We start from the raw sequence: 17,875 nt of genomic DNA, 5'->3' as shown, positions 1-17,875 counted from the left end.
GAAACAAAATAAAATGAAATGTTTCTATGCATCTTTATCTTTGCTTATGTATAATGAAGGTAGAAAACCACAAGTTGTTTAGCAAGAAAATAAAAATGTTATTTCACAGTTTAAGCTACATATTCATTTTTTTTAGAAGTCTTAAACATTATTTCACCATCAAATCAACCTTTTTAGCAGCTTCAAAGCTAAAAATGGAACCGTGTTGCATTTATTTTTGGATGTGTCTGGTGTATTTATTTCAAAATATCCAAACCAATTTCCTTTCCAAGAGAGACTCGGGTTGATTTGTCGAAACAGAGAGGACAATCTATCGTTTGGCTCTGTAGCCAATTTGATAATGGGAGCACTGCTTGCCAAAAAACTGTTTCCAATTGTTCAGACGCTGTGTTTCAAGAAGGTTAGAGGAACCAATTGTAGTTTTGAAAATTACTTTAACTTAAATAACTTAAAATATCTCTCTATCTTGGAAAAATGTTGGATGTTATATTGTAAGACTGACTAAATAAAGGGCTGATTCATAGGTTTTGGCGGTGTATATCAGGCTGAAGTCTGATTATGTTATTCTGGGGCTTGTTTTTTTTTTGTTTCTTTTCCATTCTTTCTTTTATGCCTTCCTTTGTCTTGTCTCCTCTTTTTAGCATCATTTGTTGTGCCGTCCCCCCCATTGTTATTTTACTGTCAAATACATGCATTTCAAAGGCTGCCGATTAAAAACTCAACCAACAATTCATCTCAGTTAGTTTATTCAAAAAACATGATGACAGCTTTCATCATTTTCCATTCCATCCACTGTTGAATCTGTAAAACAGAGAAACATTTTCTCCTTTTGCAGGTCATAAATCATCAGTCAATGTAAACCAGTATTTACAGTACATTTTTTCATCTAAAAATAAAAGTGTGTTTTCTTCCCATTTAACAGTCGATATCTCACATTACTCAAAGCGTCCTTGTAAAAGGACAGTTGGAAGATGGTTGGTGCAGATGTTTTGGAAGTTGTGTGGGGTTTTTTTAACGTTTCATTTCACTGATTTAGTCATCTGTCTTGAGCATCATTGTCATCGTCGCTGTCTGCTGTTGCCTAGAAGGACATCAAAGGTGCTGGTTTCGTTCACAGTGGGAATCTCAACCGTATCTTGTTTTCTGACCATTTGACAGTACAGCGTCACATCAGGGACAGAAACAAGATGGAACACAAACAGAGACTCATCCTTCTTGTTGTATCTGTGTGTAAGAGGTGACATACAGTATGCAGGATCACAGACAAAGGACTGAAACTACAAGGCTTGCAAATACTGCCACTGTAGAGGGCAAGGTGTATATTTCCGTCAGCAGACGCTCACACGGTGCATCCCATCTCTACAGATGTGCATCTTCTTCACCTTTTAGCACTTGCATTATTGCTTTATCAAGCAATTATAATCTCATTAACTCTGTGAGCCCCTTGGATCCATTTCATTAATAAAAGACCAAAGAACTGTTATAGTATACACACATTAAAGTGTATGTTACTCTACAATGCTCACACCCTATAATATATATTTCTAAATTCTCACTGAAATACTGCAGATTAGTCACAATACAAAAATTTTATTGTGGGAATGACATTCAGCCTGAAGTGTTAATGTTCATCTTCCAAGCCTGCAAATTCTGAAACCGATGTCCTGAGAGGAAAATGCAGTGTGACACGTGGGTGAGGGGTTGATTAAACTGCCATTAGTCAAATGCTTTTAACAAAAGCTCTAATTACCTTTGAATAGGCTCATGGTTGTTACTTTACAGGGAGATAAAGATTAAATGTAAGGTTCCATTGTTTAAATTGTAGCACTGCCTATAAATCTATGGTTACATCCACATTTCCTTTGCCACTGGGCCAAATGCTTATTACAAACTAAGTGAAACCATGTCAAAAAAATAATTCATTCAATAACCGCTACTTATGTCAAATACATATAATTTCAACAGCTTCTGCTGAAATTACTCAATCAGTGCATTCCAGCTGAGAAAGGAAACCAAAAGGAGATTTGCTATGACCGAAGATATACCCGCGCCAGGCAAACATCATCACAAAGATTGTTAATCTTTCATCTTTTCATCCTATCATCTCATCGTATTTTACAGGGGGTAACCCTGCCTAGAGCGGGGTTTTTGTCTCTGTCTCAGTGTCTGTAAACCCGATTGGCCGTGTTGAATGAGAATCCTCCAGACTGGTTGGCATGTAGTCTATAAGCTCGTCCTCTCCCCTTTCACTCGTTGATTCTCCGCTCACATATTTGAAGACAGCAGCTCTTCCATGGCTCCTAGAGACGTATTGTGACAAGGGATGAGGGAAAGGGCCACTAAATGGATCCAGGGATGAGCTAAGAGAAATTTCCAAAGGAGGCTGCAGAGAGGGGAGAGAAGAGAGAGGGGAATACATAAATAGGATTCACATGCAAAAGTGCAGCACTAGTTTGTTCTTACATCATACTCCTTTGTGACCTCAGTAAATAGTTAATACACATTTCTCTCTGTTGGTATGCTTGTTCTGTATGTGCTCAGTGCAAGTCTGTGCTGTCCTGAGAGCACAGACGTATCTAAGAGTCTTTCTAATATCCAAGTATTTGTCTCAGTAAGGATGCCTTATTGTCAGCAACCTTTCATTGTGGTTTTGGTGAACTGTAGATGGATAAATGGAAGGACCAGACACATCTCTATAATCCTGTGTCAGATCTCTCCCCCCCCCCCTCCCAAGATACTAATCATCTGCAGTGGATAGTCTGCCTGGTTCAGTCTCCTCAGATTTTTTTTCTTGGGGTGTGTGTGTGTGTGTGTGTGTGCTCTAAACTTGACTAATACCTCTTTGGGAATCACCATGTTGGTGTAAAACTACTATTTAATGGCTATCAAACTGTGTTATTGTTTGCATTTTTCATAGGTTCAACTAAAGAAGTGGGGGAAAAAGACAACCACCGAACAACAGAATAAAATTCATGCTTGTTGTTCTGAGTACAATATACAACCACATTTACACTACTGTGAAACTTTTTTGATTAATCTCTGTTGATGTAATACGCTGTACTCAGTCACAGAGCAACAGTCTCCAAAACAAACAGTAATTTGGACAAGCACTGGCAGACTGACTAAGAAGTAGAATAATGGTACTAAGTAGTGAAAAAGACAATAAATGATTAATAATTGGAGGTAAAAAAAGCTACAAATCTTTACAAAAAAGGGATTTAATTAGCAAACCTTTTTTTTCTACTCTAATTATCTATTCTTGGGTCTTTTCAAACAACAGATTCAACCAGGTGGTTTCCCTGACAACTAGCCAGTTTGTTGCATCCTAAAACAACACCAGTGTCAGCAGAACGGCGGACTTTTCTTTCCCAGACTGTTGGCATTTCAGCCCCAAGCCCTCCTCTTCTGATTGCCAAGGAAGAGACAATACCTGTCTGTAGATTTGCAGCCAACACAGACAGATGTAACGTAGAACGGTAGTAAACCTCGACCAGGAAACAACAGAGGGACAGAATGGAAAAGCAGACAGGACAGAGAGGCGCTGATATGACTTGAGGCTTGCACAGACAAAGAGAAAACAGTTTCTGTGATAGAAATTCTTTTAAATGAGCTCCCCATGGAGTCGTCAGAGCCTAGATGAAGCAGAGGAGGGGAGGTGGGTGGGAAGAAGGGAGGATGGGGGTGAAACGCAACTGAGCAAAATTTGTTCTGAGGAGAAATGACATGTTCCTCCTTCTTCTCTGTCTGTCACGCTCAGAGTTTCATTCATATTCTAATTCAGCTGGCGGGCACCATAGGGAGCTCCGAGTAAAGCTGTGCAAGGATGGGCAACATCACAGAATCGATTCAGAGCAAAAAGGTTACCAAGGCAGTCTCCTAAGGCAGCCAAAGTGCTATTGACAGGGTTTCTTTTTGCATTTGGGGGTGGGTGGGTGGTGTCAGGTGTTTTGTAGAGGTTAATTGCAACTTCATCAGTTTTAGATAATTACTGGAAAGAGTCCAAAATATGGCAGATGGCTGCATAAAAATGCACAGAATGACTGAGGAAAAATTGATATGTTGAAGAAGAAGGGGGGATTTCTGACAGTATCTTATAAAGATATTATTCGCAACCAGTGGCTAAGAGGAAGAGGGAAGGTGGATCTCCCACTGGGCTCTGATGTGAATCCTCTCTCCCAAAGCATTCAAGATGTTACAACCTCTGCATGGTTTACGTTGCCCTAAGAGAGCTGTGGCTCTGGGCTTTGAAAGACATCAACCTTACCTTTCACTTGCTGACTAAAACAAAGCAACCAATTCTACCGAGAACACTTGAAATGGAGTGTGTAAAAGTATAAATAAAAGATCCACACACCAAAAAAAAGATAAGGCACCGCACCTTTCCCAACAGTAGCAGGGTTGTATACATGAAGAGCAGTATTGTATGCTGCATAGTACTGCCAGAATGGATGTGCTCATGTATAAATTTGCATTTAGCTTTGATGCTGGAATGTAAATCTACATTCTTTCAAATGTTTTGCATTTCAAACGCTTACTGTCTGCAGACTTAAAAAGTGGATGAAAAGTTTATAATAGTGAATTCCAAAAGTTTTTCAGTCTAATATTAAACAATATGTAAAGGAGTGAGGTGGGTTATGCTCCAAGAGTCACATCATTGTGAGCTGGACTTTGTTTTTAACCATGAAATGGACCCTGACTATCAGAACACATTTATCTCACTGGAATTGGCCTCTCTATGGTTGGATGGGTTAGATAGATGATTGTATTTTATATGCAAAAGATTACTATCAATTCCCTTATCGTTCAATTGCCTGATCATTACTCATCACTGACAATTACTTGACTATTATTTACATGCCGTAAAACTAAATAAAACATATCCAATATCTGATAGCTGTAGGCCCCCTTTTTCCAATACAGATGCAAATTCTATTCCCTGTTTTTAAGAGGTTTCTGTGAAACTGAACTAAGTCATTTCATGTTGTTTCTGGAGGGTAGGAATTATCATAGCGTAACACATTAAACCCTGGTTTAGCAAAGAGCGTAACAAGATTTCAGATAGGGGAACATGAATCATTTTCTTGCATGAACCAAACACATCTACCAACAATGTGACTGCAGACCCCCTGAACACAGGGAGAAGAAGCTATCAGGAATGATCTTAAAATCCCCCATTCTTATGACTTCTGCTAGACCGCGGATGTCAGCAGCCCTCAGCCTCAGCGTGTCATCTGTCAGGAGAAGTCGTCTAATATGAACATAGTGCCAAATAAGGCAAGCAGGAACTTGGAAACCAAACATCCCCTCTGAGAGAAACTTGGCCAATTTCAAAAGAGCACTGGAGGGGAACCAGAAGCAACAAGACTCTTGGACTGCACGAACACATCTTATTAGGTGAAGGAGGCAAGACGAGCTATTGCAAAGCAAAAAATTTCATGTCATGTTATCAAAAATGCCCATATATAGCAATACAGTCAAAAGAATAACTGAAAACATGCCAATTGATGTAGGGTTCTTTTTTTCTCAAACATGAATATATATGTGTGCCTTAAGAGTTTACCTTGGGCTTTTTAGTGTCCCAAACAAGTTATGTATTTTTAAAGCACAGTGATAGGCTGCTTAAGGTTCCTAGTTTGAATCTCCTGCCCTGCTTGGGCCTTTCTTTGTGGACTTTGCTTGCTTTCTCTCTGATTAGGATGGATTTCTTCAAGGTACACCGCCTTCAGCCTAGAATCAAAAGACCCGAATTATAGGTTAATCGGCTGTGAGGCAGGTGAGTTGTAAAGTGCTTTGAGTGGTCAGTAAGTAAGACAAGAAAAGGTCTGTTTGAATCAGAGTACATTACATGGATCTGCAGCAATGACTGAAAATGAACTGTGTATTTTCTAAAACATCAGTTTTATTTATTTTGTTTCCATTCATGTTTTATATGGTAGAAGGAAAGAAAAAAGAAGCCAATGAGAAAAATATAGCAAAGTCTTTAGAAGTGAATATCAGGAGTTTAGGGAGGAAAGAAAAGGCTTGTGAGGACTTTAAGAGATTATGTGTTCTTCCGAGGCTCACAAGAAGGGCTGCTATTACAGAAACCAAAAATACCTAACCATCGAAGTCACCACAGCCAACCTTTAAAGGGCAGAGTAGCAGTTTAGTCACGGGCTTTCATGACGTTGGGTGACTTGTGAAAGACATCTTAAAAATGAACATTCGCAGCTGGTGCAGTGGAGGCCAAAACAACCCCCTCCAACCATCCCATCTAGTGTTTTAGTCTATTTTTGCATTTCTGCACCTCCAGTTTTATTTTGCTATTTTCTCAGGGCATGGAAATATCATGAAATGTTTTCATTTAATAATCAAAATTTCCAAATGGGGAACATCTTAAAAAAATCTTTCCACAATTTTTATGGACATCAAATAACAGACAAAATTTCCTTTTATCCACAGACAAGAGTTTTGTTTTTCACTGGGTATCGCATGCAGAAGAGCATTTTCAACCATAATTTGCAGCCAAAGTAATCTCATTCTTGGCTGAGTGTGAAATGTTATTACATTGCTTTAAGCAACTGAGCCTGCTTTACGCAGATTAACAAGAAGCAGAAAAGTAGGGCCCCGTAGTCAGAGAATGAAAGTGAAATCAGATCAAGTATCAATGTCCCTTTATTAACCTCTTCACCTGTCTCATTTCTTTATCTCTGTGATCTGTTAATTTCAGTTCCAGTATTTTTCTCTGTTAAACACTTCACCTCCAGTCTCAGCTCTCTGTCCTCCTTTTTATGGCACACTAGTCTTGTCTTTTTCACCTCTCCATATTTAAATCGTACCCTCCAGGTGTTTAGGTGCTCTTTTCTATAATTTGTCCCTTTAATTTTGTATCACAGCTCTGTTTCAGCTTTTTTAATGAATTGGAGAGAGACACAGAAAGTCTGCACTGCTTGTAAAAGCTTAAGAATTATTGAACAGAGCCTTCTACAATCCTGACATCAATAATGTGAGAGCCTTGTAAGGGTTGCGTTAAAGTGTGCTATCGCGGCTCAGATCAGAGACAAGCTCCCATCAGATTCAGCTTTACTGCTGCATCTGTATTTTCACCCCCCTTTTTTTTAAAGTTATTGTGAGATCAATATTTAATTTTTGGTAAATCCACTGGAGATGAATCAGACCTGACAGCTGGTATGACGGCTCTGCTAAATCACCCCAGAATTGAAAGTGTATTGGGCGAATCATTCAGGGAGAATAGTTAGAAGTGTGTGTGGAGTGAGCAAAGATGAACAAGTCTAAATCCTAATATGCATTAACCACTGAGTGAGTCTGCTTCTTTCTTTCTTTCTCTCTATCTTCCGTTTCACCATCAGCATCCTTCTCCACATCTGACTCACAAGCCAAAACGTCAGCCTCATTCCCTTTTCTCCTCACATCAGCATATTTTTTCCGTCTTAACCCAGCCCCACCTGGTGACTGATCCACAGAAACTTAATTCCATCAGAAATATATTTTACTAAAAAATTTAAATATTATTTTTTTGGTAGGGCTAAAGGAAGAGTTATGGGACTTTTGGAAATAGGAGGATAATCTGCGGGCCATAAATGTCTCTATGAAGCTTTATGGCAAATGGTAAATGGACTGGTTCTTATGTAGTGCCTCTCTACTCTACCTGAACACTCAAAATGCTTTAAACAACATGCCTCATTCACCTAGTCACACTCATTCATACAAGCTCTTTGTGCTTTGTGTCTAACATTCACACTCTGATGGATGCATTGGAGAGCAACCTGGTTAGTGTCTTGCCCAAGGATTTTTGGCATGCAGACTGGAGCAGCCCGCGATCGAATGACCAGTCTTCTGATTTGTAGGTGACGTGCTCTACCACCTGAGCTACAGACACGCCAAAATCATACAAAAGCAGTGGGATCAGTGGTTTGGATGAAAATGGTCAGTTAAATGACAGCCATTGGTGTCTTATTTCTACAGCCATGTTACTGGAATGGTTAAGATACAAGTTGGCTGAGGCACTGACAATAAACTGCGACGTTTGACTTTAGGCAACAGCTGTGCCTCTTTCTCCTCTACTTCTGAGAAGTTCTGACAATAAAATTGTGGATGACTTTGACACTGGTTACATTAAGTTGACTGCAACATTAACTTGTTTTTTAGAAAATGACAAGACTGATCTTACACAAAACCAGTTTCAGTCCAGACCTTCACCTTTTCCTGAGATCAGCACCTCATCAGCACCTCATCACATCACACCACCTCATAACACTTCTAATTTCATTTCAGCCACTGAAACATCCCCATTATCGCTTCTTCCAAGGGTTCACACCTCGACCTGCCTTTATCACCTTTGAATACCCTGCAACCCTGTGAAACTCTGGTGTTTTATGAGGGCACCAAATTAGCTTGGCCTTATAGCTTAAAGTCAGAGGCTGCTGAACTGGGAAATTACATTTGCATTGCAATGCATTTTCCAGTTAATAGAAGTTTCCAAAAGTAATTCTGCCTACCAGTAAGTTGCATCACATGTCTCAGTTTAATTCAGCTTAATTTAATACAGCATGCTTGGTTGGCACGCATGCCATCAAATGCACTTTTACATTCTATATCTGTAAGTGAAGTGAATGAGGCAAAAAGATGAGAGGGAGTGGTCCATCCGTATCAAACAGTACTGAGTGCTAACCTGAGACTGATTTTGTATAATTACCACTTCAAAGAAAGAGCTGTTTGTTTCATAGTGTTTTGAATCACATATGCAGCACCTTTTACTGAAACAAATTAGAATTTAGTCTTTAGTAGTCACCCAATTCAGTCCTGTGTGCTGTTTCTTCTTATTCATTAATTACTGTAGGGGTTTTATACCAATTACAATTCTTAATTCAGCAACTCTCAAACATTTTCTGCAACCCCAGCCTCTCACCCCGAATATATCTACATTAGTGCTCTTTCAGGCACAACCTTTGCTTCTAAGCTCTAAAGAATTCATTTTTATTAATAGAGAACTACAACTCCAGTGTTTTCATTACTGAATGTAAATTCAAACTATCACACGATAATATTTTAAACCACATAAACTCTCTTCACTGCTTCACTATATCTCAAACTGAAGATGATCTACGCCTCATCTTTATTGTTGTTAGTTTGTTGTGGATGTTTAACTGGCTAACTTGTCCATGCCTTGACAACAGTGCACAACCATGCAGAATTTTTGTACGGCTTCGTGCTGTAACCCCAGATGTGTAGCTCTTCCGTCTCTCTGGCTCTGTACACAGCTTTATGTATGGGCCACTGAAAGATTAAAACTCACATAAACATATTTTTCCCGCACTAACCCCAAAGTGGTCTGCAGCAAGTAGGAATATGCAGAAAACCAAACAGTAACTTCAGCAGCATGCATGATCAGATACTGAAAGTGGAGAGCTTGTAAAAGTACAAAGAGTGTTTCATTTACTTGTTTGTATCTAACTGGTGATTATAAGAGCCCTTGTGCCATCAGTTGATGATGATCACTTGATGACAAAAACAACTTCACTGCTCAGCCACACTCATGTTAAGGGAGACTGGGCATTTTTTTTTCTTGAATTTTGCAGAAAAAGCTTTGTTCTTCAGGATAATCTGAAAGACATTTTTTTGTTTTAAGCTTGAACAATCTAGAAACGACTAAGACTGTAAGCTTCTTGCAATTCCCCTTAAATGTTGCAGAATCCCTTTTATTCAAGGTATGTGCTCAGCCAGGATGTTGCTGCTTCTTGATATAGGTCATGATCTTGAAGATTATAGTGTTTAAACTGAGTGAAGGTGCCCCGCATTTGGCTTTGAATACAAACTTACACCAAGAAAAACTATGGCACTTATCATCATTACATTTGGGTTATTGGATGAGGTCTGCTAAAGTTGGAATATAAAATGTACTGAAAATGTTGGAAGCTTTAAATAACCATATAATCGTGCTCATACAGAGAAAGGAGACTGTGCACGTGTTTCCCTTTGATGCCACCCAGTCATCAATGCGCACAGTTAACAATGACTGCAGCAGATAAAAAGAAAAACACTCCTTTTAAGACACAAACCACATCAACGTCTGAATCCAGGTCAGCAGTGACTGCCTGAGCAAGTTTATTGATGGCTGGAAAATAAAAGAATTTACCGAAGTCACCATTCAGAGGCAGTGCAGCAAATCAAGGGCTCCCTTCAATAAAACCACACAGCCACAAACAATTGCACTTGAATGCCCAACTCCACGTATGTCACAGCAGGCATCAATGGTCTCACACTGCCTCCTCCCAATTTAACCAAGCCCAACTGCTCTTCCCCTGTCTCTTGTTATTGTTCCCTCTCTCACATCAATACACCAGCACACAATTACAGGCACAAAACAGAAGTGCACAGCAGCGTGGTTATTCGCTCACAAAATCTTGAGATCTTACTTCTACTAAGGAGCTGCAGGTTGCGGACCTCTTCTCTGACCTGCAGCTGGAGGACCTGTTGGAGGACCTCCTGCCTTAGTGTCTCCTGGACAATGCCCATCCTCTCCAACTTCTCCCCATTTAAACGCAGCAATGCCCGTCCTGCAAGGAACAGAAGTGAAACGTCAGGATAGATTTCTCCACTAATTCAGAAAGTAGCCATAAAATAGATATTTCAGTGTTATCAGCTTAAAATTTTGATTTAGCCCTTGTAAATGAAATATTGTTTCATATGGGAAAATACTGACACATTTAACTACTACATTTACATTTGATAAAATGTAAATGTAATGTAGCTGCAAGAACATATAAGGACCCATCTCGTTGTGTGTGTGAGTGTTATAAAGCATCTATTAAATGTTGCAGTGTTGTCGATGACATAAATAAAATAAGAAAAATGTACATTTGATAGAAATCTGTGGGTTCCACATGTTTCCAATGTGAATTTTCTCCCAATCTCAAAAGAGAAAAAGGCAAATGAAATGCACATTCTTATGTACATAAATTAGAAATGTTTTTTCTTTTCCTGGTCAGCACTTCAGCCACCTGGTGGCTAACAGTAAAAAGGCTGGCTCACACAGGCAGACTCTTTCTATGGTTAAGTTTTACTACAGTTTGGCAGTTAACCCTGGGGACACTCACATTTAACATACCATTACCCACAGTAAACAGCTTTTACAACCAAGCCGCACTCCCATGAACACAGACACAATAGCAAACACTTGTATGTGTGGAGGTGCAGCACACACAGAGCTTACTGAGAGTAGGAGAGCTACGTCCTTCACAGGCGCAGAAGGAAGAGGAATCCATCATACCTGCAGCAGCTCTGTACGACGCTCAAATCATAATTTGACTCATTACTCATGCAGCTCTCGATATCACTCTATTCATTTCCATTTCATTGCCCTGCACATATCTTCTGTACCTTTGTTTTTTTCATTTTTCTATACCTGCATCATAAGTATGTTCTGAAGAAGAAAAGTCACACAGGTTATATATTGCATGTACAGCCAGTGTGTATTTCATAGCTTTTAAACACTTCTTTCCTTTCTATTTCTTTTGCTGTCACACTTACACTGAGCCTCAATTTTTCCTTTATGTACCCACAGTAATCAGTGAGCAAATCTGTAGGACGAGTGCAAAAGCAGAGGAGAAAGAAGAGAACACAATAAAAGCAAATAAAATCAAAAGAGGGAAAATGGATAGAGAATTAGACCCACATGCCCTCTGTCTTTTTTCTTAGCCCATAAAATAGAAATACCCTTAAAGGACTCTGTAGTCATATTTTATAACACAGACTCTACGTTGGAGAAGAAATTTGATGGTGTGCTACATTACACTGAAATAGGTCTGTTGTGACCTGAGTGCCTCTAAAACCATCTGTTAAGAAAAATGTAACATGCCCCAAGCCATATTCGTCTTTAACATCTTAATCACAGCAATTCAGGTAAGTTATACAGCAAAAACCCTTCATCTAACCTAAAACCAGTATAAAAGCACTGATCTGGGATTGTGTAATTTTTCCAAATGAGTCCAACAGCTCTATATTTAGCTAAAGGAAACCTTTTGTTTCCATCAGCTCGTGTAGCATGGGCATCTTGACAGATTTTCATGTTTTTGGCTACATGACTCAGCTGACTCATTTGCTGTTTAGTACACTCTCGCAAATAAAAGCTGCTACTCTTTTGGTTCCAGTCTTATTTTTATACTCTACTATGGACGTATGCGTGTGTGAGTGTGGTATGTTTCCTCTTGAGGTAAACTGAAATACAATTTCAGACTAGAACAATGCAAAACAGTGAGGAAATATCTCAGCAAAAATGCTCTGTTAAAGCCGATTGATACTTTATATAACAGACAGCTGAATATAATATAAGATAGCAGCAATGTGTGTTTTGTACACTTCCCAGCTCTCTGATATACGATATACTGCTCTCAATGGAACTAGCCAAGCCAAATGAGGACAGAACTGTCAGCCTGTCTTTTCCTTACTACCAGATGGGCTCCAACAATATAGACAATAGTTCCCTCTTCTGTGGGTATGGCTGCTCTCCCTTGGAGGAAAGGCCATGACAAACCAGTTAGGTTTTATAATGGTTGAATGGATCGTGTGTGCTTGCTGTGCATGTGTGTCTATGCACTTTTTGTTTAAAGGGAGATTATTTGCTTCTCCTCCGAGTCCAGGTGCTCCCTGTTTCGAGCACGCAGAGTCGAATTACCCAATTTGTATGAGCACAACTACCTCGAGGATACAACAATAATTTTCCATTTATTCTGTGCGGTATATCAGTATTTCTTTCTTTTACACACACACACACACACACACACACACACACACACACACACACACACACACACACACACTTCTGTCTGCTCGTAGACATTCGTCGGCCTCTTTACCCAATCCCCACAAAAGCCCTCTCATGTGCGCTTGCCAAAAGCAGGACCAGTGTGTCCTAGAAAAAAAAAAACTACTGCCCTTGCTCTGTGAATGTCTGTGTGTGCATGTGTACAAATGAGACAAAGCAGATGAATGGAGCTCAAATCAATTCCCCTCAGACAGACTTAATACAGCTCCTAATAATTGCCTGCAGATAGGGAAAGTATGCTGTCAAAGGCAGAAAAGAGACACAAAAACAAAAGCTGTTTCAATAGAGATCACCTCTCTCAATTTGGCTTCAAAATAAATTGCTTATTAACAATGTCTCTGGGCAAATGGGAAGCAGTTCTGCCTTGGCTGGGACAATAATGACTCTTAAAACAGTCTGAACAGCAATCCAAGGTGTGTGTGCATGGGGGGGGCTTCCTTATAAAAGAGCAACCTTTAGTTTAAATCTGTGATCAAACTGACCAACTCAGTTCATGCAACCCCTGAGACCCAACTTAAACTATTTAACTTTTTGCTTTATTGACTACATACTTTGCGGTCTGTCTATATTACTAATCTATTGAATATATCTGTTAATCATACTTGGTATAAAATATTATACCAAGAATATTAACATAAGAAATAAATATAGGAGCAACTTCAGGGTCAATCTAGTTAAAACCACATATAGAGGTGGTCTAGCTTTCTGTGTGGTCAAACTTCAGTCTGGAAATGCAGTCTGTGAAGTATACAGCCATGTTATGAGAAAGTAACAGTACATGAGATTTGGATAGCAAGTGCCAATTTATTGGCTTCACACCTCTTGGCCTATTGTACAGTACATATGAAATACTTATCAAAATGTTGAGGAGACATAGTGCACAAAACTGAAAGAACTGGTCTGAATGTGTGACTCATCTGTGACTCAGTCTGACTCATCTCATCTATCATCACAACTTTTTAATGCAATGCAAAAATGGCTTTCTGTCACTAACTCACATGCACATCTGCTAGAATCGAGTGTAATTACATCTATTATTTACTTCTGCAAACAACAGCTGTCTGATGGAGGAAGTATTCAGATCCTTGACTTAAACAGACATCATGTAACATGATCAATTCTAAAAGCATTAAGTAAGGAATTTGCTTTCCCTCACACTTTGCTTGTTTGAGTTTTATTTGCCCCGTTTTCCTCTCATTTTGCAAAAGAGTTGAGGTTATTTTAGTCTAATATGAACTGTAGCATAGTTCTAACTTGCAGTGCAGCATGCAGTATAGTATAGCTGCTGCTTGATGAAGCTATTTAAGTCATGAAGGACTTGACTTAAACGTGTAGTATTTCTACTGTCCTGCAGGGGCTGAAAATTGCTGTACGGAAGACTTTGAGAAAATGACTCCACTTCTCATTTGATTTATGATCTTGATAAATATTTTGCAAAGTTTATGTTTTCAGATTGGAGTTTTTATTCTAATTGAATGTAGAATAGTATTCACGTTGCAAATTATACTCCCATTAAGAGTAAATCAGATAATTAAGTAGTGTGTGCTCTAGAGTGTGGCTATTCCGTGCATCAAGGGCTTATTTAACATTCAGATGTAGGCTACTGTTCAGCATTTTTGGTATCTACATGTCCACATTATTAATGGCTCAGGCACACTAGAGTAAAAAATATGACTACAGCCTCCTTGTGACCATGAAAATTGATATTTTTTGCATTCGACAATTGATTGGAAGTACCCCACCACGCACCTATATTTTAACATGGAACACCCTCAGGCTCAGGGCGACCACTTTCAATTGCAAGGTGATTGCAGAGGTCACCTGGAGAGAGGCAAACTCCAAACAAAAGTCTGGCTCAGACTAACTATAATCACTCCCACACAGATTGGCAAAGCTTTGCAAATAATTGCTGTCTAATTTACCAACACATTGCAATCAATCAGAGTCAGCTTGCTCCTATAAGTGCAACTTGTTTGCACTGCTTCTCTTTGCAATAGGAGACTTACCGCAATGGTTGACGGGTGTTATTCATACATGAAAGCAAGGTTGCCTATGTTATTTTGCAGCTAAATTGCTGTACTGTAGCAACTATATCACTATTTGTGGGGGAAAGTCTTTATTTTTGTGTTTTATATATGGGAGGTTCTGGCTGGACTAAGCAATTAATGTGAATTTCTGTAATAGACACCACAGTTTTTGGTCATTTATCACAGCCAATCAAAGCATTATCACAAACAGATTGCATGTAATTTCCAATTTAAATGTAAACTGATAGCAGACTGATTCCATCTTAATACCATTTTATTGCTGTCTTGATGCACTAAATCTGCTTTGAAGATGTCAGTTGACTGCCAGCAGTTGCAGACATGGTCCCTGCCTTTGAAACAGCAGTTTTAAAGGCAAAAATATTTAAAGTTAATTGCACACCATCACAATAATTTGGATTCTGCTGAGGTCTCTAACCACTATTTTCTCCAAAAAAGCTATTCAAGCTAGCTAGTGCTGGCATTAGCTTATCTACACATCTATAGCACATTTTAGCATTTATTGTTGTCCTGTAACTGCTCTAGTACTCAATTCAAACTGTTCCTGAAACTGTTCATTAATGGGATCGTAAGTTGGACTCTCATTACTACGTGGTAATCAAATTGCACATGTAGTCTACAGAATATAGATTATATAGAAAACTGACAAAATGCTGTGTACTCACTATTGCTAGAAACAGTAGAAACAGATTAAACGTGCTGATAAATGCACATTAACTCAAACTGCAGGAGAAACTATGAAAGCTACACTGATTTTTCTCAGGTAGCTTTTTCCAGTGGCTGAGAGCAGCTCAGAGAAATATTTTCCTTTACAAACACAGAATCCATTTCATGGCTGCTGATGAGAATCAGCATCCTTCAAAAAAGGCAGAGAATTTGTATGTAGTCTTTTCCGAGGTTATTTTTTACGCTGACCAAATGCATCCACAACACAAACACATATTCAACTCTCATTTGCACAAGAAAAATACATCAGCTAATAACGGAGCCAAAATAAAATCCAGCTGGACATCTGCAAGTGAATACATAGGGATAATTGAGCTGAAGCCTCTATCTCACGCTCTCTGTTAGAGAATACATAAATAGAAATGATCGGATCAGAGCTGCTGCAGCTATGATGGTGGCAGCATTGTTAACCCTGGAGCCTGTGTATGCAATGCACTGTACGTGCCTGTGTGTGTGTGTGTGTGTGTGTGTATGGAAATGTAAGTGAGTGGTGGCTGACCCTGCAGCATAGACCAGCAATCTGTTCTCTATGAGACACTGCAAAAGAAACTGCTCTACCGTCTGGTCTGTCAAGGACGAGGATGTGTCAACACGTACATGCTCATATGTCTGTTACTACCTTGGTTTGTGTATCTAAGCACTCGTATGCATTTGTGTGGGCTTACTAACAAATAAATGTGTGAGAGCGTGTTGTTTGAACTCAAACACGATAACACAGCACTTTTTCCACAGATTTGCCTTTCTTCTGCAAAAATAGGCTGCACTCCTTTCGTTACCTCACATGAATGCCTTTTAAATCTCCTTTGCAGAGATTTGGGTGTAAACCTGTTTCCAGTTGAGAAAGCTAAGCTGTGGAACCACAAACCTAAAAATAAAACTTTGTGTGAGATTTACTAAGCCTTTTATGGTTCTGGTTTGCAATGCCTTAGTCCAAATGAGCATCACTACTATGCTTATTGAACGGAACAGAGGTCAATGAGAAGTTTAACACAAACAGCACCCTCTAGAAGACTAGATTTTGTGCATTTTACACTATTAGCAGGCATAGTGATTGACATTATCTGCAAATAAAAGACAACAATCCCAGTCAGCATAAAGTTCTGTAACAACTGATGCTACATATTCACATGTTGTGCACTGTACCTGTGATGGCGTGGTGGGAGAAGGCCTCTACATAGGTCAGGTAGTTGTGTGGACAGTGTTTTTTAAGCCACTTGCAGACATCCTGCTGAGTCCACAGCACCACTGGTTTGGACAGACTGGACAGTGTAGGACTGGTGTGGTACACAGTGAACGCTTCACCTGGACGTAACTGAAGAACACACACAGGAAGCAGTTTGTCAATGTGCATATTGTACAATAGTGTGCAAAAGTCTTGGATTTCTTTATACTTTGCTGGTTTTGAGAAGTAGTTCTCAGGATTTCTGAAGCTTTTTCAAAGATTGCCTATGTAGATTGGCTGTTTTTTCACCCATTTTCAGTCAAGTCCTAGCGATTGACCATTTTTAGAGGAATGTTATTTGTGTTTGTATGTTAAACTGCCATGAACATGAGGTTTTTATGCCTGTGGTTTGGTATTTATTTTATGAATCTTACATCTTGTGTTTGGTAATTTTTTCCTCATAATTTCTATTTATGTTGGTTGTTTGTTTTATTTTTTTTTTGTTTCAGATTGGTATGAACTTACCAGTCTACCTAAACAGTTCGCTTTTTGTTTGTGCTTTCTCTCTTTCCATCTTTGCCTTTAGGTCCTCACTACATCACTCTTCAGGACGACACTTAACACTAACCTATGAATCATTTAAGCACAAAAACACAACAAAATCCAGGGATGGACCAGTGTTATGTATATAGAAACCAGAAAGCTAACAATGGAACCAATTATAAATCACGTTCCTACTAGCAGTCTGCCACAAAAACATAAAATTTGTTTCTATTTCTTTTGTTGAATCTTTGAATCTACATGATGTGCAGTGTGTCCTTAAAACTGAACAACTGGAGGACAAAAGAATAAGCGGCAGGTCTAAAAAAACTACAGCAGATGAGCAGTATCTGACAGTCATGTCCTTAAGAAATAGGAAAACAATCCTTTAAAGATCTGACACAGGACACATCTGGCCCTTCAGCTGATCCATCTACTCTTCACTGAGGCCTCAGTCTCAGTGGAAGTGTGAAGGGAAGGGAAACAGGGAGAAAAGGCTGGGGTATGTGAAATTACACAAAAATCAGTGACAATAGCTTATAGTGTGACAAATCAAAATCTCTAGTTTGTAGTTCATAT

The 17,875-nt window shown here is 39.1% G+C and overlaps 1 protein-coding gene across 2 annotated transcripts in view; it reads right to left on the bottom strand.

Moving 5' to 3' along the window:
• Positions 1-729: 729 nt before the first annotated feature.
• Positions 730-17,875, bottom strand: part of samd10b (sterile alpha motif domain containing 10b) — a 54,180-nt gene continuing 37,034 nt past the window's right edge. For both annotated transcript variants that reach the window (XM_006796329.3, XM_087833680.1), the window contains exons 3-5: positions 16,738-16,906; positions 10,416-10,556; positions 730-2,383 (exon numbers count right to left, since the gene is read on the bottom strand). In XM_006796329.3, the coding sequence (XP_006796392.1) occupies positions 2,361-2,383; positions 10,416-10,556; positions 16,738-16,906 (333 nt within the window). In that variant the 3' untranslated portion in view covers positions 730-2,360. The remainder of the gene's footprint in view (positions 2,384-10,415; positions 10,557-16,737; positions 16,907-17,875) is intronic.

Source organism: Neolamprologus brichardi, chromosome 20, assembly GCF_056152115.1.
Source record: "Neolamprologus brichardi isolate AB-2024 chromosome 20, ASM5615211v1, whole genome shotgun sequence".
NCBI lineage: Eukaryota > Metazoa > Chordata > Actinopteri > Cichliformes > Cichlidae > Neolamprologus > Neolamprologus brichardi.
This window is presented reverse-complemented; position numbering and strand designations above follow the sequence as displayed.